Here is a 24,753-nt window from a genome sequence, read left to right as displayed (position 1 = left end):
ACCCAGTCTTGGCCCAAATTGCACAGACAGCGCAGATCGAGCCAGGGGCGTTGCCACAAAAGGTAGGTTCTTTGTTGTCTAAAGATTTTGACGGAGAGTGGTTTTTTAGTAGACTTAGGCATAAGATAGAAGCATGGAAACGACTGGGTGCCTGTAATATAGTTTGCAAAATTTTAAAGAATGGGTTTAGAATTCCATTTTTAGCTAAACCACCTGGTAAAAAATTCAGAAATAGTAAGAGTTTTGAAATTGAAAATATTTTGTGAATGAAGAAACCGGAAAGTTATATTCATTGGGGCTTATTAGAGTGGTTGAGACTGCACCGGCCGTGATAAGCCCACTGTCGGTAACTTTAAGCGCATCAGGCAAGAAAAGATTGATTTTGGATTGTAGTTATATTAATCTTTTTATTTATAAAGAAAAATAAAATATAGAAGACATTAGCGATGCTTTGGAGCTGTTTGAGAAGGGGATTGGTTATTTTCTTTTGACGTAAAAAAAGCGTACCATCACGTTCCGATTTGTGAAGAGCAGAAAACTTTTTTTTTCTATTAAAGAGGTTGATATATTTTTTGTATATGGATGTTTAGTTTTCGGCCTTTGTACCGGACCAATGGTGTTTCATAAAATTATGAGAGTACCCGTGCGATATTGGGGGGCACAGGGTATTAGAGCTCTTGTATATTTTGATGAGGGGGTGGGAGGAGGGAGAAGTTAAGTAGAAACCCGCAATGCGAGCATTCAAGTCAAAATGACCTGATTATGCTTGGGTTTAAAGTTAGCATTGTAAAGTCTAAGTGGGTGCCTATGCAAGTGCAATGATGGTTGGGAAGAAGGACGAAGGAAGATTGTCTATTAAAAAAGAAAGAGTTGATAGAATGTTGTATAGTATACAACAACTCGTAGAGATGTAGACCTGATAATATTTTGGAAGTTAGAGAATTGGCCGTGGTGGCTTGTAGAATAGTATCAATGTGGCATGTGCTTAGTAGTTTAGTACAGATGCATACAAGGGCATTGTATGTGGCTATAGAAAGTAGACTCTCTTGGAGTTCAAAAATTATCATAAACCCTAGAGTGGTAAGAGAATTCGAGTTCTGATGCACAGAAGGGTTAAGACGAAAGGTTTCAGCAAGGTAGACCGTTGAAGATAAAGCCAGGAAGCGCTTTTCACCGATTGGTGTTTACAGATGCGGCGCAGACCGGTTATGGCGGAGTAAAAATAGAAAAAGCAAATGAGGTGGTGGGCTTGCCGTCAGATGTTGAGAGGACGAAAGTTCGACATTGCGAGAACTGCATGAGTTTGAAGCAATTAGCTCAAAACATACAAGATGCTGTAGTTCGAATTTGTTGCGATAATAAGAGTGTGACTTCAATACTGCAGAAAGGAAGTATGAATGTAGAATTGCATGAAATGGCATTAAATATCGGAAGCATTGTGCAGGAAAATCGGTTGATCCTGCAGGTACAATGGATTCCACGCGAATTAAATTCAGGGGCTGATAGTCTTAGCAGGTTTGTTAATATTGATGATCGGATAATAAACCCTGACGTATTCCGATGTCTGAATGAAGTTTGAAGTTGCTAAAATTCAACTCTAAAATTATTTGTTGTAGGGACTGAGGGGTTTTCACTGGGGGAAAGACAACAACTGGGTAGTTCCCCCGCCATCTACATTAGACAAAGTAATAGACCTTATTTTGGTATGTCGAGCAAAGGCAACGGTAGTGATACCTTTTTTGAAGTCGGCGATATTTTGGAGAAAATTAGTTGATACCGAGAGTCGGTTTTATGCATTTGTGACCGCTAGTAAAGTGCTGCATAGGAGTGCATATTTGGTAATACGAGGTAAAACAATTTCACGAATGTTTGGAAATGGTATACTACCATCTGATATGGTGGCAGTTAGTTTTAATTAACACCCGAGAAATATGATTTTGTTTATGATTCTGCTCCTTTTTTCTTTAGATCTGACGGTACTGTCAACTGGAATATGGAGAAGAGCGGAAGCAATAGAGAGCAGTTTAGTCGACCCGGAGGTTCATGTATCAGTGTCGAGCCTCAAAGAGGTAGTTATCCGGGCAAAGGCAGCAAGTACTAATCAGAACTATAAGGCAGTGTGGGAAAAGAGGGAAAAATACACTAAATCCGAAGAATGGAAAGTGTTAGAAACAGACCCGTTCATAGTGGCCGTTTATTTGAACAAATTTTTTCAATAAATTGGTAGCGTGACCAGTGTCACGCGCACCTTTTATGGAATTAATTAGGGGCATAGTGCAGCAGGCATAAATTCCACCATGGAGAGACCGTTTATAAATTTAGTCACGGAAGGGATAAAGCGTGTAGGATCACGACCGGTGGCTAAGAAAGATCCCATATCCCTTATTCATATTAAGTTATTTTGTGGAAAGAATAAAGGCAATGCAGCGCTGACAAATTTGCGAGGTATTCTTCGTCTTCAATATTCGACACAGCCTACATGGAATTTTTTCATGTCGAACATTTTCCAGGTATATGGAATTTTTCCATGAACTATGGGTATGTGTACCATGAACCATTACATTGTACACACGGGAAGCGTCTGAGGATTTGCCCCCAACCACGAATTGCACTCCCTGTTGAAGGCATCGAATCAGGAGATGGGTACCTGTGCGACGCAAATTGGTCAGCATGCGAAAACGTTAGTTACATCTATTGGTGTTCACTATTATCAAATTTTGTAATAGCCAATTCTGTTTTGTTCCTATTTTCTATTTCTTTACTTTGAATTGCTCACTACGAGACGAGTGTCATTTTTTAAAAGGCTACGGTTATATTTGACCAAGATAATTTACAACTCTGTTGCAAAATTTCTATAGGATGTGCTATAGCGGCAGGTCACGACTATGAATTTCAAGATTGTTGTTATTTTATTAGGTTTTCGACGTAACGCAACGCAACCACAGTGTTATTTTTACCCCCTCCCCCTCCAATAAAGTTCTGTACATTCCCAAGCACACTTGAGCAAGCTCGCATTCTTTTTTAGTTTGAAAAAACTGGGCTTCGGCCCACAAGGACACTTACTGGTTCTATTCTAACCTAATTTAGAGGTATTTTGAGAGGGTTTCCTTATTGAACGGCAACGAGAGATCGCACACGTTTATTGCCAAGTATATATATATATATATATATATATATATATATATATATATATATATATATATATATATATATATATATATATATATATATATATATATATATATATATATATATATATATATATTATATATATATATATATATATATATATTTTTTTATATATATATATATATATATATATATATATATATATATATATATATATATATATATATATATATATATATATATATATATATATATATATATATATATATATATATATATATATATATATATATATATATATATATGCATATGTTTAGAGTGCACGATTAGTACGAATAGTGAAAAAATATTTACGTAAGAAATATACTTTTTTTTTCTAAGCTTACGGCCAACGATAACGGTTCCATAGTAACACCATGGAAATGTAATTAAAAGCTGAAAGCAAGCGAACCTTATTCCAATAAACTTGTTTATTCTATCAGCATTCACACATTGTTCTCGGTATTCTAACTTTGGGTAGACAGCAGCAGATCCATCATTTCTAATTATCTTGACTTTTTCAGCAGTGAATGGTTTCTTGCAATAGCCACTAAACGCTGTGATCAAAGTATCAAGGACAATTTCAGCCTATAAAACAAAATTCTAAAGCCAAATCTAAATTGCAACACACACCAGCTTACAGTTCAAAAATATGAGTAGATAAACATTAATACTCGGCATCGTCACTTTAAACCAAGCAGGTTGCTTCTAAAAGAATAAACAATCTCTGAGTGATTAAAGTTGATAATGCCCATAAGCAGCTGAGCACACGTTGAAGCGCGGACCAAACCCAATTTGTTCGGATTTTTGGACCATTACCCTTTTCTCCGACAAACTGGCTCTACATCACTTGGCAGCAGGGTCGTTCCTAGGGTTGGTGGCGCATGTGCAAAATAAATTACAGTGCCCCCCTCCCGACTTAAACACAAATAAAAAAAAAGCCCCAGAAGCTCCAACCGCAGTGTCCCCCAGCCACGGCACCCGGGGCACCCCCCGTAAGAACGGCCCTGTTTGGGAGTAAAAAAGAATAAAAACCAGACATAAATCACACAAATGGCGTGTACCTAAAAGATACATAATTATGTGAGCTATTTATAACATTCACTAGAATGTTAAATGGGGCTCAGTCAAAATATATTCGGCTTTTCTATGCCAAACATGATTCAAACTAACGAGAACATCAACATTGTAAAATCTCTGCTATGAAAAAGGCATGCGGCAATCCTATACATACTTACAAATTCAAATACACATCATTGGTATAGTTAGAAACATCTGAAACAAATACTAAGTAACAACATAACAGATCCAACCGTTGGTAAGAGGGGAGGGGTCAGAAAATTGTTCCGCGTGTCAATTGAAAAATGGAAAAGGTGCATCCCAAAGTTTTTCCGTTTATCCGAGAGGTAGATGGTTCTCATGGACCTATACTGGGAGGAAAGGATTCCTCCTATCCCCATCTTTTATGTTTAGTTACTCCACTTAGGATTAAAATAAATAAAATAGTTAGGATGAAGAATATTTAGAACGTTCTCTGATCAAGAAGGAAAATCAGAAAAAGAATGTGAATGTTTACACACATTGAACCGTGCAAAATCGCTAGATGGCAGCGTATTTATTACCAATAGTATGAATGGAAATTCATGATCACATTATTTCTGAATTATATATGAATAGAGTAGAATTTTATTTTAAAATTTTTATCATGGTTGCCGAATTTGACTTTTTCGTCAAAAAAGCACAAGTATATGTAGATATATCATACCGAAAGAACTTGACCTTCACGTCAGACAAAATTCATTGTAAAAAGTACATAAAAAAAAAAGATTAAGGCACCATAATTTGATGCCTTTTGCTGAATTTACTCGTTTTAAGCAACAAAACTGGACTTTTTTCATTTTTAAACAGTCAATACTCAGCGCTTTTTTTGCATCCCACCTGGACTTGGCTCTTGTTTTAACAATAGCAGGGCTGCCACTGGTTCAAAGAGTAAAAAAAAGGGACTATGGAATTTGGGAGGGGGGAATAGACCTTTAGGGACCTTTCTGACCCCAAAAAAATGGATCAATGGGCTGGTCCAGCAATTGTTTACTGTATAAATGACTCAATCGGCATCATACTCGATATTCAAACCGGCATCTCGTAAATCTGAAATCAGGACAATCGCCAATGTCGCTGGAAAAACGTCTTCTGGAAATCATCATCATCTTCTGGAAAAACGTGAGTAATATCAAGACGTTCCGACCCCTTGGCTTTCCACATGGTCTCCTCAGATTTTTTTTTTCTTGATTTCCAACTATGAAGGTACAAAACTAAAATAAATATACAAGCAACTACTTTGATTAATGACCGGAAAATCATCACATGACCGCAACATTTCAAAATTACTTGTTTGTTATTTTTGCTGTTTTTCCTGGCTTTGGCTTTTCTTCCTTAAGACCTTCAAAAGTGGAGTTATCATCAACTGCCTTTATTTCTGCATATACCTGAGTACTTTCAACAGCTGTTGGTTCCTTTTTCTGTTTGGTATGCAACAGAAGAGATTCAATAGGGTTTGGGCGAGCTAAATTTCAATCAGATCTTTCTTCTCAAAGCCCAATTTAAGCCAATTTCTGGCTTCTTCAAACATCTTGGGTCTTGTACCTACCAGCTTATTTCTTTTCTTGTGTTTGCTATTCCTTTTCTGCTTTTTCTGCAAACTTCCATCATTTTTCTTTACTCTTTTCTTCCAGCTCTCTCTGGTTCTCCAAGTCGTTGTTTTGATTGATAATGGGAGAGTACTTTACTGCTGAAGAAAGTAGCCCGCCCATGTCCAAATTGCATTGAGACCATTTGCAAAAAAAAAAGTATAGCAATTTAATATTATTTAAGATGTATGGGGATGAAAAAAATAGAGACATAATGATGCTGTCAGCTTTTTGGCTTCGAAGAGGGGGCTAAAAACCTCTGATGAAGGTTTTTCGAACATGGTGATTCCAGTGGTGTACTTTTCGATCTGAAGCCATTTTCTAGAGGTTTCAGGCGTGTTTTTTTTTATCCCGAAAGAAAAATTTCGAGTTTACAAATTAATGTTGAGTTAAAATTGAATAGCACGTACCACTCCTGGATTTCTTTTAGTTGAGTGTTTTAAGCATTAATTTGTTTTTAACCATTTTTTTGTATTCTTGGTTACTGCCACGCCATGAGGATTGTTCTTTACTGTGTTACAGCTACCACTGCGATAATGACATAAGGGCTAGGCACACAAGGATTTGACATCGATGGCTATTATTGGTAAAGTTATTATTGTAAAATGTAAATTAATATATAATATTAAAATTAAATAATTAAAATATATATAAAACATATAAAAATATATATAAAATTAAAGGCTAGTTTGGTAAAGTTATTAGTCCATTAAGAAAGATCTGAGAAAAAATATCGAATCTCTAGCAATACACGTCTAAAAAAAGGTATACAAAAAAACAAGCCAGCTTAAGTGACTGCAGAGGCAAAGGATATCAAGTCTCGTCATCCAACATTATCAAGAAATTTTGGACGCTGTAGACTTGAATTTATTTTGCAGTCTTCAGGAAACTAATGGTCACTAACACACTACAAAGACCTGTTAGATTAAGTATTGACATGGCTTAACCTTGTAAAAAGAGACTTTTAGGGACTATTGAGCTGTTTAGGGACTTTTTTGGACCCTCTTTAGTTTTGGGGACTTTAGGGACCTTGTGGCAGCCCTGCAATAGATATATTTTAACGATAGATTCACTTCTCAAAATATTATCATCAATCTAATCAATAGTATGTTTCTTGCATCTCTACTTATTAGATAAACAAAAAGTAGAACAATAGTGAATTTTTTTTGTATAAGACAGTGAAACACAACTGTAAATGAACATTTCGACCGTATATCCAAGGGCCGTTGTCACATTGCCCACCCCCCCCCCAGATTTTCCTCATTTCATTATCAGTTTTTTTTTACACTAGTGCCAGTTTCCACTCTTATAAGTTACCCATAGTCTTTGTACTAAATGGAAAAGTCACTTTGGAAATGTTCCAATTTCCTCATCAGCTAGGCATTGTTCTAGTGAAAGGGTTAGGATACATAAAAAAAAAAAGTCACGGGGATTCAAACAGATCCGATAAATCTTCCAACAGTTGAAAAACAGCCTAAAGTGTGGTAGAACGAAGATTATAAATTACAAGTCTATGACAAAAAAGGTAAGAAGCCCAAGGGCATCCAACGGCCCAACATTATCCTAGCCCAGAAACGTTGCTTCCTTGTTAGGATATGAAAAATATAAAATTATTATAACAATCATTATATCAATTCATAAGTTTTCCATGTTAGTGCTGTTAGGCCTTCAGTATTAATGAAAGTGAGGGCTTTAATCAGACAGAGTGAGTGTTATGTTTATTTTAGCAGCTTGAGAAGCATTGAGGAAAGCTGAATCTGTGGTTAAAAAGACAGTACTAAAAGTAAGGCCAGTGTGCGGAAAGGGTTTTCGTTTGAACTAGATGTAATCTATGATTAAATCATGGAGTAATCATGATGTAATGATTTGCCTTCAATTGTTGTGTGCAGACAGTAGATGGCAGCACAACTGAATATTCTCAAATCGTGCCTTAGGCAAAGCCCCGTCCTAATTGGTGTTGTGGTCCTGTACATTCTTGTCAACCCTTTATAATGCCAGCCCAGCTAAAGATTAGACAAAAGATAGGCTATCAAAAAAAGAAAAAGCAGTGAAAGGCCCTTTTTCTATTTTGCCTAAGGAGCTTCTGCAGAACATCTACAGCTTCTGCATCTGATGCATCTGTATCAACAGCTTCATCTACAACTTAACGAGAATCTACAGCTTATTTGAGTCCCAGAATTTTTGTCAATTTAGAAAAGCAGCTTTATTAAAGGTTATGTAGAACTTTAATTGGCAAAAAACAAAGAAACAGATTAAAAACATTAACGTTGAAATTACCTTTGTCAAATCGGTGGCAGTCAGCTCAATTAAAACGTTTTTCGTTTTCGTAGAGATCTTTGTATGGTTCCCATTGATGATTGGTGGCAATGATAAAACAACTCCATTCGCATCTTTTATGACAGGATAAACGGGACTGTCCCTAATAATTGGAACATACTGCCTCATAGTGTGATCTTTCTGAAAAAGTGAGCCCCGGAGTTAGACATATTGATCAGGAAAATAAAAAAAAAGAGAACAACGAAAGAAACAACAGAAAGGAACTTGGGCGATGTAGAGTATTTCAGAAGTCTTTGGTTGGCATCGTCAACTAAAGTGTTGTGGGGAACAAAACTTTGGTTTATTCACCATTGACCAGATATTGTTGCTGCGGCCCCCAGCATATTTAAAATTATACGTCTTTATAACAGTTTTTCTGTTAAAAAAAATCACGGCACGTTCGTCTGAAAAGACGTTGTTTATGTTTAAAACCAACATTATTCCTTATTAAAACATGTTTTTCCTTCATATATTTTACGATCATTGTGACGATTTTACTATCTCTGATACACCCATATATATTACGCAGTTCGTGTGTATGGCTTGATACTTTCCTTTCAATGCTTCACTCAATGCGTGACTTCAGAACAATACCAATAAACTATTTTGTGGAGTAAGGTACCGGGAGTTGATAAGGACAGTATGTAGTAAACTTAATATAATGCCTGTTGTTGGATTCTGCGATTTTTATACACTGATTTTTATGTATAACTGTTGTAATGGGTGCCTCCCAGATTGGTTTACAGCAACATTTCGTGAAAGGTCTAACGTTCGTTACCACGACGTTGTCTTGTTTCGTTACCACGAAGTTGTAGTGTTCGTTAGACACTGGTGTTCCTCGCCCAATTTCAAGTTGGGCTGCTTTTTAGGTATACATAGAGGGACCAAGCCTCGGAATAAGCTTAGCCCAAGCGTTAAGGAATTACACATAATCAATTTAAATCTAAGCTACATATGGGGCTTTTAGCCTACCATCAAAACAGGTTGAGATTAATTGGGATAAAATCGATGACAATGCACTGAATTGTTTCCCAGTATCGAATTATTTGCAATTATGTTGCAGGAGTAACACTTTGGTTTTGATCTATTTTTGTTTTCCTAGTTCGCCAATTTTGGCTTATTGCTAGAAGGTGGTAACGGTCTAACCTCCGCGGCTTTTACAGAAAGAGTGTACTCAGACTGATGAATAGGACATTACATTTTGGAAAGCTACGTTTAATTCTTGCCTGGGGCCAAAAAGGATCGTTTTCACTAGTAATAGAGCCAGGACCTAGAGTGTGTGAGTTATAGCACAGTTTTAGTTATAGCACAGTTGTTGGAGAGGACTATCTAAAGTTATGCAACCAAGCTTTCTTTCGATCGAGCTATGTGTTTGCTTTCGATTGGAAAGCTTTATTCTAGTAGGCAAGGAGGCAGGCCCCGGTTTGGCATCTAAGTTGGACTAAAATCGAAAGTGCTTAAGATGTATGACGGTCACCTGGTCCCTTTCCCCAGTCCCCAGGTCCCTGGTCCCCAGTAGTAGTATTATAAAGTTGGCCCGCAGCAAGAAAATCAATTTTGAACCAAGACAAATATTTTTTAGTTGATGCCGATCAATAGTCCTTGATAAGCTGATCAGAGTATATGACCTCACTTTTTCGTACCAAATCTGTTCAAGCGATACACCTTTTCTAAAGTTTCAAGGGATTGACAACTTTAGGGTTTTGAATCAACACTAAAAAAATCTAGTCCTAACTTTTAAGACAAGAATGGACTTGTAAATAGCAATTGGCTGTTATGCCTTGGTCAACTTTGGAATGAGGAGTTGGTACCTTTTTCTTGTCGGTGGACTTATTATTTTCTTCCGATGTATTTGGTTTCTTGTCTGCTACAGAGAGGGACGTGCGAGTAAAAACAGGTTGTTAGAGCATGGCCATATTCTTGGTTAAGGGGCTAGAAACTTTTTCAAATTAGTTTACCTTATATTTGATCAAAAGAATAGGGAAACAGAATTCAATAACAAGCGAGAAAGGAAGAATTGGTTGTTAGATGATGGTCATTCTCAGGAATGAGGGGTTATTTACTTTTACTGACTGGCGTGATTTCTTTTATTTGTGGCAGTGTTTATCTATAGTAGTATGATTATGAAAAGCGACACATAGCTTTATAGCATCATCTACGTTCGATAGCATTACATGTAATATTTTAGTTCATGAGATGCATCACTTAAAAGGGTTTTGATGGGTTAACAACTTCAGATTGAAAAAAAGAATTTGGATTAGAAGTCTCGGGCAATTTAGAGACTTGAAAATAACATTCGGGAGTTGGACGGTGGTCAAATTTGTCGACGAGAAACTTGCAACTTTTCCTGGTCGATGTACCTACTTTGGTTCCTATTATGCATTTTAGGCTACTACAAGTAATCTGTCTATATTTCTTTTATTTATGATACATTTAAGGGTAAGAAAATTTGTCTCCATGCATCCATTACGCAGCAATTATAAATAAAAATGCCTCACAATGACGCAGTTTCTTAATTATTATAGTATAAAGCAACTGCAGCAATATGAATCCGAAAAGTTAGAAATAAATATATAGTAATAATTAGGCTCTACGGTATGATATTTTTAATTTTAATCCGTAACGATGCCAACAATTAAAAAGGATACGGTACCATTGGCCACAATCAATATAATATTTTAAATCCTTCCTCAGATTCCTGACTTGAATGTTGCTTCTGCAACACTTTTATTGGCGATGCCGACAAAGGGTTGCTGCAACACTTCATGTTGCCTAGGCAACGTAAATCTAGTTATTATCAAAATTATGAGTATTTTTCCTCTTAGATTTATTATATTAGTTTTATGGAGTGAAATACCTATGTAGTATTTCAGGATACACGGTTTCACCCCCGGGGATTTGGAGCTTTATAAATTAGTGACCACAATTAAAAATCAATCGGTGCGCTATGTGAAGAATTACAAACAATGCCGTAGAAATACAAACAATTCTACATTTGCAAATTCCAACTTAAAAAGTTAGACATATCCCAACTCACCAGATTCGGCCAGGATTTACCAACAGTGCCAGTGGCGCAATAAGTTATCACTGAGTGATTTTTTTCTTAACAAAAGTTGGACTGATGTGATTTATCGTCAAAGTACCAGATGCACCCTAACGCCGCGCTACCTATTCACAGAAAAGTGATTTTAAAACAACACAGGAATCCCATGGCCACTTATAAACTGTCAGATGTCTTCCAAGAATGGCAGCTGAGAGTTCGGTATCTTCTCTCTCTTTCATTACTTTTAGCACATCAGTTGCGTTCTGTTCAGTGCGTCCATTATCCCCGAATTTCCCCAAAAATAGGACACTAGGACCTAGAAGCGTCAAAGCTTTAAAACCCGGCTCTGACTACAATTGAGTTATCTGAACTTGCAAGCAACCTTAAACAATCGCACGTGTTAATAAAAACAAAATAAAGGGTCTTACACTATACATATCCATCATTTCGTGAGCAGTAAATTCTCTGTTTTCATTCAAAGGAACAAATTTAATTTGTTCAGGCGGATAAGCATCATAAGTGAATGGTCCCTGAAAAGAAAAAGAAATATATAACGTACAAATACATAATAGCCACAGCCCAAGTGCACCCATATTAAAACAGACATGGACTACCACTGAGAATGAACATCCTCACAAGATTTATTTGCAAAAATATTTCAGATTTAAATCACAAGATAATGAAAAACAATACTTTTAAACTTAATTTACTTTTGGTGATAATTTTGAACATCAACACATAATGAATACTTATATATATATATATATATATATATATATATATATATATATATATATATATATATATATATATATATATATATATATATATATATATATATATATATATATATATATATATATATATATATATATATATATATATATATATATATATATATATATATATATATATATATATATATATATATATATATATATATATATATATATATATATATATATATATATATATATATATATATATACACACACACACACACACACACACACACATATATATATATATATATATATATATATTATATATATATATATATATATATATATATATATATATATATATATATATATATATATATAGTATATGGCATTTCCTAACAGTTCATGTTTATAACTATCGTTGCTTTTGAATTTATCTTTATGTTTAACATGATTTTTAACTTTGAAGAGAAGACAAGTAATACAAAAAAACACAGTACTAATTAGTATGAATCTTGATTAATTTGCAGATAAATTAAATCGACAAGAGAAATTACTTTACGAAAAGGTTTACTGCTTCCTAACGTACAATCCAAACTACAAATGCTTCTAATGAACTGTTTTTGTTCTTGTTTTAATTGTTTATTTTTCCTCCGATTTTCATTTCACAAATATTTTGGCGCAAATTTACTAGATGAAATATGGAAAAATTTGATAGCATCTATAATATATCCAAAACTAAAATGCACTAAATGCACTTTAGTGCTTTTTGTGCTTTAGTGCAAATTTGATAGCATCTATAGTCTATCCGGAACTAACAAACACTAAATGCACATACCCCTCATGGGGTATAGTATCAGCATAAATAAAGATAAGTAAATGTTCTAATATAGGTATCTGAAATATGTGAAATGGAATAGAGAAAAAGAGCTACAGTAATAAAGATTTTTAACCAACAAAGGATATTATTATTATAATTTCATTTCTTTCATAAACACAGAAATTGAGGAGTAATAATAGGCTACAACTTAAAAACAAATTCTAATCCTATCAACATAAAATGACAAACTCAAAACGACAAGTACAACAAAATAACGTCAAAAATAAATAAGTAAAAACAAAATGATGCATGTGAATTTTACATTAGAAAAAAACAAATAGATTTCTTTCACATAAATCATTTTTTAGCTTTTTTTACTAGGAGATCACACTTCTTCTTTACTACCTCAAGCAGGTCTTTAATTCTAAACATATTTTTCAAAGACCTGTTACGAGTGCTTAGAGGGAAACCACTTAAAAAATTCAATATATGTAAAATAAGCCACTATAATTTTAAAACCACCAATTCATAAAGTCAAGCAAACTTCTTTTTTTTTATACAGCCACGCAGATGAATTAAAGAACTTGATCTTTGTTCGGAGAAACACAGATCATTTAGATTTCAGATCATTTAGCCAATCATTGTTAAAACTTTTTTTTTGTTTGGTAATGTTTCCACTGAATACCAAGAGTTTTAACTTCATTATACAAAATACAATCAACTCACAAACTAATAAAGCCATAAATACTGAAAAAGATGGTGTATTATTTCACAAACCATCAAAAAGTAATCTTTATTTCATATTAAAAGTAACAAATCGTTCAGAGTAAATAAATTTATGATGATAATTTTTGGTAACAACAGGATTGAGTGAAATTTATTCTTTTATAACACAGAAAATATGTTAATCCCAATTAGAAAGTAATTAGCAATTAGAAAAGTATTTAACAAGATCCCAGAATCAAGGCTGAAATTCCTAAATCTTGGGGAAAATCACTGATTCCAGATCAATTAGATCATAAATATATAATTAGGAACAAAGAGCTAAATCAATTACGCTGAAATGACTCTAAAAAAAAAAAAATCTTAATTTCTCAGTTCAAAAATTCAAAAACTTAAATTTTATTTTTAATTTTGATATAAAAAAAAACAGAAACAAAGACATTACTAGTGGGGTAAGGTTTATACTAATTTAGGATGATTTATCCAGTGATTTTTTTTTAGACCAGAGGCAGCCCTTATGGAAGAAGCATACGAAATCCCATGTCTGAGCAAATTATGAACAAAACTGTGTGTAACTGTGAACAAAAATTGTAAAAAAAAAATTTCTGCGACAGAACTAAAAATTGTTTATTTAGCCTACTTCAATACACCAGTAAGCAAAATATATAAACATAAACAAAAATAGTAACCTTTGACCGTAACGGCAACCTAAAACCAAAAAATATTAACAACTTCAAATTATAGAATATAACTTAATTTAAAAATATATATATATCCTAACGAGATGTTTTATCATCACTGAAAATAAGTCCGGTGAATTTGACCTTCACGTCAAACATAATCAACTGTGCAAAATACATAAATAAAATGAGTCGCAAAGCAAAATTTATTTTGCTTTGGGCACTGGTTATTCTATAGTGGATTGCGTTTTAAACAAAAACTTTAGACAGTAAGAAAGCCGAAGAAAAACTTCAAAAGAAGGATATGATTTAGCTTACCTTGATCGAGTCTAGATCGTGAGTTCCAATCGCAACTAGTGTTCTTTTTCTGCCAATATTTTGGTGCAGCTTCTCCTGCAGGTCAATGAAACTCTTATATGCCTCGTCATCAATAGTGATGTCCCTTAAGACTGCACCAATGCAATGTGGTCTCAACCTGGCAACCTGAAACCCAAAAGTTCTGTTCAGATATGGATTTATGCGAGATTTGTCTTCGATAAGACCCGAACATCTTTTTGATTTTTTTTTTTCGGTAAAATTCCTCCGCAATCTTCAGATACCTTTACCCGTTAAATCGTGATACTAAAATGAATGGTGCCTTATTGTTCCAGTTATCTAGTGGAAAGGGTGTTCATATTTTTAGATGAGCTAGTCATGTTTATAATGTGAATGAGCTAGTCGGCAAAGGCTACGCTACCTTGCAATCGCTTGTTTCAATGAAAAGGTTCAGTTTCAAGGGGAAGTCAATGAAAGTGGTCTACATGACTTACGATCTACCTGTAATAGAATACGCGTGTCCTTTTTGGGTCCGAGCGTCCAGTTAAGCTCCAGATTAAGCCAAGATATTGAGGCCATTCAAATACGTGCATGTAAAATTATGATGGGAGAAAGCTATAGCTCCTATGGAAAGCCCTTGAATTACCGGGACTTGAGTCACTCCACAACCGCCGCCAAAATCTTATAATCAAATTTAGACAATACATTTTAAGAAGCTCAAAACACATGTATATCCTCCCTCCGAGCGCATCCCCAAACACAGTCACCAGAAGAGAGAACAAGCTAGAACCAGTTTACTGTCGCACAACGCGGTATCAGCATTCTTTTGTTCCGTTTTTCACAGGCCTGTTTAACAGCATAAAGTAATTGTAGTTCGTGTTTGTGTGATGCTTTACGTACCTTGTAAACAGCTCAGTTTTAGTGCTACTTAGTGCTATGTCCAGTGTGTCTATACGTATGTCTATCTCATGATGTTTGGTAAAGAAAATGTGTTTTTAAGTGTGCATGGTAGAAAATGTGTTTTTAAATGTGCATGTTTTCCAAAAAATCTCTTTACTATTTGGAAAAACTATAACAACGGCAGCTGAAGAGGTGTTTCAACCAGATATACCTTAATTAATTATTTATTTATCAATAGCAACCGCAGCAAGCTTAACAAAGCTTGTCACACTTCTTGTTCTCTGCAATAATTTACGTCTGTCAGTTCATAAAGTGCAACTATCATAGGCACTTGAGTCAAATGACAAGCTGGAATGCGTTTCAGAGGATGAAACATTCCTCACGTGAGTTTACAAAGTTATAGCTACAGATCACACGGAGCATTGACAGAAAGCCAGTTGCCGGCATTTCAAATTTACACCAAAATTCATTCGTGAATACAGTTCATTCGTGAGAAATATTGTTTAACTGTTCGAGAAATTCCTAGCAAAGTGGGCATCAATATAGGCTCAAGCCATCAAATTTACAGAAACAAACTGGAGATTCATCATGTGCGTGCAAAATTCCTAGCATATATATTGACAGAAATTAAATAACGACTTCAGTTTTATACAAACAAAAACTGCTTGTCATTGCAGATGGCCACGACATCTTTTTAAGAGCATCACGTGCATTATATTTCTCAAATCTAAAATCACACTGAAAAACCTTGCTTCCAAACCAGAGAAACCCAGAAAATGCAGCAAGAGATTTGCACGCCATCCAAGAAGGTACATTCTAGGCCGAAATGCTGGGAACAGCGCATTGCCAATAGAAGGAATTAGACTAAATGTAGACTCAAGGATGTAATGACCTTGAGCCCCAATGTTTGTCAGACTCGTAAAAAACGTAACAAAAATGAATATGAATAAATTTTTGATGAGTATTTAAAGTTTCTTGTTGTAAACCCCCCCCCCCCAAAAAAAAATCCTGGATACAACCCTGGTTGAGTCATAACACCGTTTAAATGGGGCATGGCAAGGAATATGGGAGAGTATGGAATCAAACGGGGAGGTTAAACTCTCCTAAACCTAGATTATACAGATGATTTGAGTTTCCTAGATGAAAATGGAGGTCATGGTGCAACAATAGCTTTAAAAATTTATGTTGAGAATGCTATACTCCATAGACTGGGAATATATGAAGGTGAAGACGAGACATTGAATAACGAGAAATCGATTTTATTCGATGGCAGATGTGGTGAAGATGTAAAAAGTAGAATAGCCTGTTTCTTTCATAGTTGATAAAAGACATCAATTTCGGTCGAAACAAAAAGCAGGCTGTTCCAGACTGCTTTTACTTATGAGAAGAGGTCATAAGTAAAAATTTAAAGGAAATTGGAACTTCATGGGAAGGGGTAAAGAACGAGACGTTGAACAGATCAGGGTGGAAGAGCGTGCGCATCTGTGTTGCCCTCAGGTGGCTTGGTGCAGCAGTGAATTGTTATTAGCAGCAGTAGGAACTACCATGTTAAGAATTTCAAGTGTTAAACCTCAATAACAAATAAGAAGTACTTGGACACTATGTAGGCAGAGCTTTTCTGAAGTACTAATTTACTTTATACGAAAGTAAATTAACTAGGCACTTGAGCCTTTCAAGAACCCTTACATTTTTAAAAAATTAAATCATATTCCACAATTGATGATTTACCCGGCTTCTAGTGCCAGAAAATATCTTGAACCCTTTCCCCCTTATTTTACTCGGCATTTCAATGACACTTCTTTAGGAAGTGTTTGATGCAGTTTATTTTATGAATTTCCGTGTGAGACTGTTACAGAAGCAATTTCGTTGTATACATGACATATCTGTGTTAATGCTTGCTGCTCTGGTTAATAATGCATCTTACCTTTAACTATTTACAAAGGGCGTCAATTCACAAAAATACAGAAGTGAGGGCAAAATGTATTTTTCACATCTAGGGAGGGAGGGGGGCAATTTTGTTGTTTTTCGGTTTCAATCAAAATACCATAAAAACAAATTTTTAAAATGCCAAAAAAATTATTTTTCAAAATCAAGGGCGTGGTCCCTACCCCCCCCCCCACCAATTAACCCACCTAGAACTTTCAAGTCCATACTTACAATAACAATATATTTTTTAGTTTTTGCAAAAAAAAAGTACAAAAAGTTCAGAAACCGGAGTTGGCTAAAGAGGGGCAGAGAAACAACCATGGAATCAAACAAAATTCCACGCGAAACCACGCGACCCTAGCAACCTGTCACTAACAAACTCATATCTTAAAAGATTGTACCTTTTATTTGCTGATAAAATCAGTCCGTCAAGTTTTTATGTGCATATTCTTGTCTTTTAAGAAACGTCCCGGTAAAAATGGGTTAAAAAACTGTCCGATTTAAATTTTAAACATGGGAATATCGAAGATAAGACTGGTATTTTAAAATCATTCAAACCCTAAGATTTACAGTGGCAACTGACAGTTGATGATTCCTATTGATAGTGCTCATAAAAAAAGTAAAGAAAAAACAATACAATATAAACGTCAATCCTAACTTCGGCTTTTTTTTCTGGAGGACATAAGCATACAATTTAAAAAAAAAGTGTGTTTAGTTGAAACACGTGAGTAAGAGCTAATCTGTCAAGTAGTGATACGTTAGGAAGGTACAATGTCACATGACGAATGTAAACGATTGGCGATCCGCATTTAATACACCATTCGACTATTATTAAGAAAACGGCTACGATATCTTAAGATTCTGCCTGGGTCTCTAAGGGGGTTACATGATGGGCCAAATAGCAGAAAGGGTTGGGGAAGAGACTGATTGTCAATTACTTTTGACTCTGCAAAATGGCACTAAACACTACTCCTTCTATACAAAGTGGTCAAGGGAAAAAAAAACTTTGATTAAAATTACGTGTTATTCCAATATCGTTATCGAATATCTCTCCCCTTCTCTTCTTACTATGCCTTTGGAAAGGGCATTGTGCTTTGGTATAGTACATTGCCTAAGCCATCAAATCTACTTTCGTTTTATCCGCGTAAATTGTTCACGGATAATATTTTAAGTTGTTCTTTTTTCTGCAACAGAACTTAATTTGAGAATATTCAAAGTTTACTTACATTGGGTCCTACTTTTATAACAGCCAGTTGATCGTTTGCAGGTTCAACGCCTATGAAATGGGGAGCTGGAATCCTGCAAAAAAAAATACAAGTTTTACACAGAGTAATGGGAAACAAACAAAAATCATAATTTTTTATGTTTAAACTGACTTTTAAATCCAGGGTTTATTTTTAGTTCGGCTACTATTCGAAACCATAGAGAACAATGCCTGAGAATTATAATGACATAATGTATAAAATACTATAATATTATGGTTCAATATTAGAAACCATAGAGAACTATAAGCGAATTATTCAAAATTCAATTAAAATACTTTGATGGCCGACATTATCTTTTTGCTGCATTCAACAGTTATCTCTACATTTCAGAATTAATATCACAAAAACTACACGGTACAGGACATGCAGGTAGTATATTCTATTGTCGTTGTTGTGTAATAGTCAAAATTAGGTTCATATTTGGAGTGGTTAAGGATAAAAAATTTAATAAAAATAATTTTAAAAAACAACTAGTTAAAATGATGATTAAACTGCGAATGCTAGAAAATCCTACATATCATTGAATTATTATAACTCTTCTCTGCACCCCCTCCACCAACTAGGCAGCCATAGACCACCCTCTAGCTACGATATATAAAAAAATAGTATGGGGAATGAATAATAAACTTAGATAGAGCTTTTACATGTTCAATCAGCAAAAGATAAATTTTTATTAAAAAACAACTATTTTTATCATTTTGTCCTAGAAAAAAAAAATAATAAATCCATAGTATGATGTGTGGTTAATTGTCTAGTTACAAAAACAAACACAGGACAGGATAAAAGACCATAAAATTGAACAAAATTGACAAACATTATAGTGATAAAGCATTTGATTATTTAAATTCTTGTAGATAGAGGCGCAAGCCTGTTTTCGCAATATATTATTATTATAAAAGATGTGCCAAAATAAAGTAAAATATTAAGTTATTAAAATAAAAACAATTGTTAAAGATAAAAGTAATACAACGTCAAAGTACCAAGGACAATAACAATACAACCTGATCATAGGCAGCGCAATCGTGTTGCCAAATAAAGAACGATGTTGGCAAAATGTATTATTTTTTTTCCTTTAGACCAGGGCACTTCGTATCGAAGGAGTTGTCGTAGAAACTTCGAAAAGGTGCTCATTGTATTGGAAATAGGAATGGCTAGTGCCCTTTTTAATAGTCAAAAGTGATTGGAAAGCAATTAACACCCCTTCCACGCCCACCATTTCCCCAAACACATACAATCAAAATTTTGAGACAGCCATTTTGTTGACAGAAATTGTGTTTTTGAGGAGGATACTTCCCCCACAGCCCAAAGGGCAAGGGCTGTAAGTTATGCCCGGAGGGCATATAAGGTTTTTACAGAAAGCTTTGTTGTATAAACTTGAAAAAGGGCTCATTTGATTGGAAATTCAAAGGGATAGTGCACTTTTTAATAGTCAAAAGTGATGGGAGGGCAGCTAACACCCCTCTCACGCCGGACATTTCCCCAAACACATCCAATAAAAATTTTTAGATAGCCATTTTGTTCAACTTAATTGAAAAAAAAATGGAAATTAGGTCTTTGAGGATGACAACCCCCGTCCCCACAGTCCTCAGGGCAAGGGTTGTAAGTTATGCCCTGGGGGAATATATGGTTTTTTATAGAAAGCGTTGTCATAGAAACCTCAAAAAACAGCTCATTCGATTGGAAATTAAAATGGCTGCCCTTTTTGATAGTCGAAAGTGATTGGAAGGCAACTAACACCCCTTCCATTTCCCCAAACCCAACCAATCAAAATTTTGAGATAGCCATTTTATTCCACGCAGGTGAAAGTTCTCGAAATTATACCTTTGAGCAGGACATTCCCCCCTGTCTTTAGGGCAAGGGTTATAAGTTATGCCCTGGGGGCATGTAAGATTTTTATTGAGATCTTTGTTGTAGAAACTTGAAAAAGTGCTCATTCGATTGGAAATTCAAAGGTCTAGTGCCCTTTTTAATAGTCGAAACCGATATTTGGGCAACTAACCCCACTCTCACACCCACCTTTCCCCAAACACATCCAATAAAATTTCTAGATAGCCATTTTATTCAACATAGTTGAAAGATTTGGAATTTAGGTTGTCTAAACAGATGACAAACCCCCCCCCCCCCACAGCCCCCAAGGCAAGGGTTGTAAGTTATGCCCGGGGGGCATTTTTATAGAAAGGCTTTTTTTTATAGAAAGCGATGTTGTAGAAACTTCAAAGCGGGCTCATTCAATCCTTTTTTTTTATAGTCGAAAGTGATTGAAGGGCAACTAACGCCCACCATTTCCCCAAACACATCCAATCAAAGTTTTAAGATACCCATTTTGTTCAACGTAGTTGAAAGTTCTGGAAATTAGGTCTTTGAGGATGATAACCCCATCAGAGCCCTCGGGGCAAGGGTTGTAAGTTATGCCCTGGGGGCGTATGGGGTTTTTACAGAAACTTTTGTCGTAGAAACTTCAAAAAGGGTTCATTTGATTGGAAATTGAAAGGACTAGTGCCCTTTTTAATAGTCGAAAGAGATTGAAGGGCAACTAACCCCCCTCTCACGCCCACCATTTCCCCAAACACATTCAATCAAAGTTTAGAGATAGCCATTTTGTTCAATGTAGTTGAAAGTTCCGGAAATTATGTATTTGAAGATGACAAACGCCCCAGAGTCCCCAGGGCAAAGGTTGTAAATTATGCCCTGGGGGCATATAAGGTTTTTATAGATACCGTCGTCGTAGAAACTTGAAAAGAGGGGCTCATTCAATTGGAAATTGAGAGAGCTAGTGCCCTTTTTAATAGTCAAAAGTGTTTGGAGGGTAACTAACCCCCCTCTCACGGCCACCATTCCCCCAAACACTTCCAATCAAAATTTTGAGATAGTCATTCTGTTTAACGGAGTTGAAAGTTCTTGAAATTAGGCCTTTGAGGATGACAATTTGTTCAACGTAGTTGAAAGTTCTGTAAATTAGAACTGGAATCGGAGGACGAATACCCCCACCCCCTCACACCCGTCATTTCCCCAAACACTTCCGATCAACATTTTGATATAGCCATATTGTTGAAGGTAGTTGAAGGGTCCAAAAATTATATATTTGAGCATGACGACCCCGACAACCCTCAGTGTTAAGGTTGTAAGTTGTGCCCTGGGAGCATAAAAGGTTTTTACAGAAAGCGTTTTCGTACAAACTTCAAAAAGGGTTATTTTTTGGAAATGGAGAGGCCTTTCGTCTTTCTTAATAGTCAAACGTAATCGGAGGGAGAATCACCCAAGCCCCCCCCCCCACAACCATCATTTCCCCAAACATTTCCGATGAACATTTTGATAGTTCAACGTAGTTGAAAGGTCTGGAAATTTCAGGATGACACCCTCCCCCCCCGATAGCCCTTAGGACAAGGGTCGTAAGTTATGCCCTTGGGGCCATATAAGGTTTTTATAGAAAGTTTTGTCGTAGAAGCTTCAAAAAGTGCTCATTTGAATGGAAATTGAGAGGACTAGTGCCTTCTTATTAGTCGAAAGTGATCAGAGGGCAAAGGCGCTACCCCCCACGCCCATCATTCCCCAAACACTTCCAATCAAAATTTGAGATAGCCATTTTGTTCAACGTATTAAAAAAGGGCTCATTATTAAAATAGCTCATTCGATTGGAAATTCAAAGGACTAGTGCCCTTTTTGATAGCCGAAAGTGTTTGGAGGGCAACTAACCCCCCTCCCACGCCCACCTTTTCCCCAAACAAATCCAATCAAAATTTTGAGATAGGCATTTTGTTCAACATAATTGAAAGGTTGACACCCCCCTAATTATGTCTTTGAGGATGACACCCTCCCCCCCTAGCAGCCCTCAGGGCAAGGGCTTTAAGTTATGCCCTGGGGGCAGATAAGGTGTATAAAGAAAAACTGATCGTATATACTTCGGAGGGGGGCTCATTGGATTGGTAATCAGAAGTTCTAGCGTCCTTTTTAAGATTGAGAGTGATTGAAGGGTGAATACCCCCCCCCCCACAGCCTCATTTTGTTTTTATAGAAAGGGTTGCCGTAAAAAATTCAAAAAGGGCTTATTCGATTGGAAATTGAAACAGCTAGTGTCCTTTTTTATAGTAGAAAGTGATTGGAGGGCAACTAACCCCCCTCTCACGCCCACCCTTTCCCCAAACACATCGAATCAAAATTTTGAAATAGCCATTTCTTCAATGTAGTTGAAAGTTCTGGAAATTAGGTCTTTGAGGAAGACCCCCTCCCACCTTCCCCACAACCCTCAGGGTAGGGGTTGTAAGTTATGCAATGGGGGCACATAAGGTTTTATAGAAAGCGTTGTTGTAGAAACTTCAAAAAGGGCTCATTCAATTGGAAATTGAAATGGCTAGTGCCCTTTTTAATAGTCGAAAGTGATTGAAGGGAAACTAGGCATAGAAAATTAAATCAAATACCTACAAATACCTTTTCGTTTAGCAGTAAATTAGAGTGATTATATGATTATATAGCCTTTCTTCCTTTGGAGGCGGCTTCTTATTTGGTTGTGGTGGGTATGCAATACTTTCGGGCTAAATAAACAAATTAGTTTTTTGACCGAAGCTGGTGCAAAGAACCTCGCGTATATCATTTAGGGTGACCGAAACTGCCTTCTTTAAAAGACCAGTATAAGGGATAAGTGATTTAAATATAATCTTAGAGCTCTCATTTCACTTGGTTATGCCATAATACCAAACAGGACAAATTATTATATTTACTATATAATACTATATAATATATAATACATACAAATACTCTTAGAAAAATCGGTTGTAGTTGGTTTCTAACACGGATAGATCTAATTTCATTTTGTATGAATGTTTTGATGATTTTATTAACATGGATGTATTTCACAAGCTTCGCCTATCACAGGGATATCACCATGATCTTATTATAGGCACGCCACTGTGCCTGGGTCAGAAATTTAAAGCGCTAAAACCCATATAGGCAAACACGTACTCCTCCGAGGAGCCCTATTGGAAAGTGATCATTTGGAAATTAGTCATTAGATTTGAGGTGTTTTACTTTTGAATTTATTATGGCGTATATTTACTATTGACCATGTTGCATACACATGGACCCTTCTTTCTGGTTGATTCTGTTTGGATGTACTGTTTGTCCTAGGTGATTAGGGTCAAGTCCTTGTTCAAGTACTTATCTGTCTAATTACTAAAGCAGGAAAACAGTTTTTTCTTCTCATCGAATAATTACCTTTAAAATATTACAAGTAAAAGCATAGATACGAAATCCAACATTATCTTGGTTTCACTCTATTCGACTTATTGACAAGAGAAAACCAGCAAGTGCAATTTGTACTTGTAAGTTATACTTATGGTGACGACAGAAATTTTATTCAGCCATGGAATATTAACACATACCATAGAGCTTAGGTACACAGATAAAATCCGAGACGGAAATTGGAAGACCTTCATTTTCATCTTTCATTCCGAATTACTTCTTTTTTTCAATATTTTGTCAAGTTTGACATCAAACTTGTCCAGACAGAAAGACTTTAGAAGACAGTTGGAAAAGAAATATTCCTCCCCTCAATGTGCAAAGATGTTTTAGAAGATGTTAGAAAATTTACGAGGAAATGTCAGGACACAAGTCTTACCTATTTACAAAGACAGATAGGGCCTGGCCAAGTCCTTCTACACACAGCAAATCAGTCCTATTTGCAGGTATATCTATCTTGTAGATAACCTCTTGTTTGCCCTCAGAGTTGGTTTCATTCTCCTGAAATATACAATTTTATAGCTGGGGCTCGTTTCTTTTTCTTTTTTACTCAATACGTCTTCTCAAAACTCAAACAATTGTGGTGCTGATGCTTTTTTGGCAAAAGAACACATTGTTTATATATATATTCCATTGGTCTAAAAGAGTCCTCAAGTAGCCTATATGAATCTATAAAATAAAGTTTGTTTGTATTGAAATCTGTTTCTCATGTTAGCATGTTGCAACTTCCAAAGATTATCAATTTTTTACATTCTTACAGACAACCATAACCTTAAACTCCCAATTTAAGACCCTAGATTGACCAAAAGAATTTTTTTAGCAATCTTCCTCAACAAAACCAAATAGCATGCCTTTAGTGAATCTTCAAATTTTGTACAACTTCAGCACAATATATACTGTTTTTGTTATTCATATAGCACTATTCATTGGGAATAAGTTAACTGCAGGGTGTTAAA

General features: G+C 35.5%; 1 protein-coding gene across 1 annotated transcript in view; it reads right to left on the bottom strand.

Moving 5' to 3' along the window:
• beta-PheRS (phenylalanine--tRNA ligase beta subunit) overlaps positions 1 to 24,753 on the bottom strand; it is a 110,885-nt gene that overhangs the window by 52,305 nt on the left and 33,827 nt on the right. Inside the window, exons 3-8 of the mRNA XM_089089045.1 lie at positions 24,177 to 24,298; positions 18,527 to 18,599; positions 14,478 to 14,642; positions 11,643 to 11,744; positions 8,133 to 8,312; positions 3,581 to 3,756 (exon numbers count right to left, since the gene is read on the bottom strand). Of these exons, the coding sequence (XP_088945171.1) occupies positions 3,581 to 3,756; positions 8,133 to 8,312; positions 11,643 to 11,744; positions 14,478 to 14,642; positions 18,527 to 18,599; positions 24,177 to 24,298 (818 nt within the window). The remainder of the gene's footprint in view (positions 1 to 3,580; positions 3,757 to 8,132; positions 8,313 to 11,642; positions 11,745 to 14,477; positions 14,643 to 18,526; positions 18,600 to 24,176; positions 24,299 to 24,753) is intronic.

Source organism: Artemia sp. Qi Xiang Cuo, chromosome 5, assembly GCF_049724085.1.
Source record: "Artemia sp. Qi Xiang Cuo chromosome 5, ASM4972408v1, whole genome shotgun sequence".
Taxonomy (NCBI): Eukaryota; Metazoa; Arthropoda; class Branchiopoda; order Anostraca; family Artemiidae; genus Artemia; species Artemia sp. Qi Xiang Cuo.
This window is presented reverse-complemented; position numbering and strand designations above follow the sequence as displayed.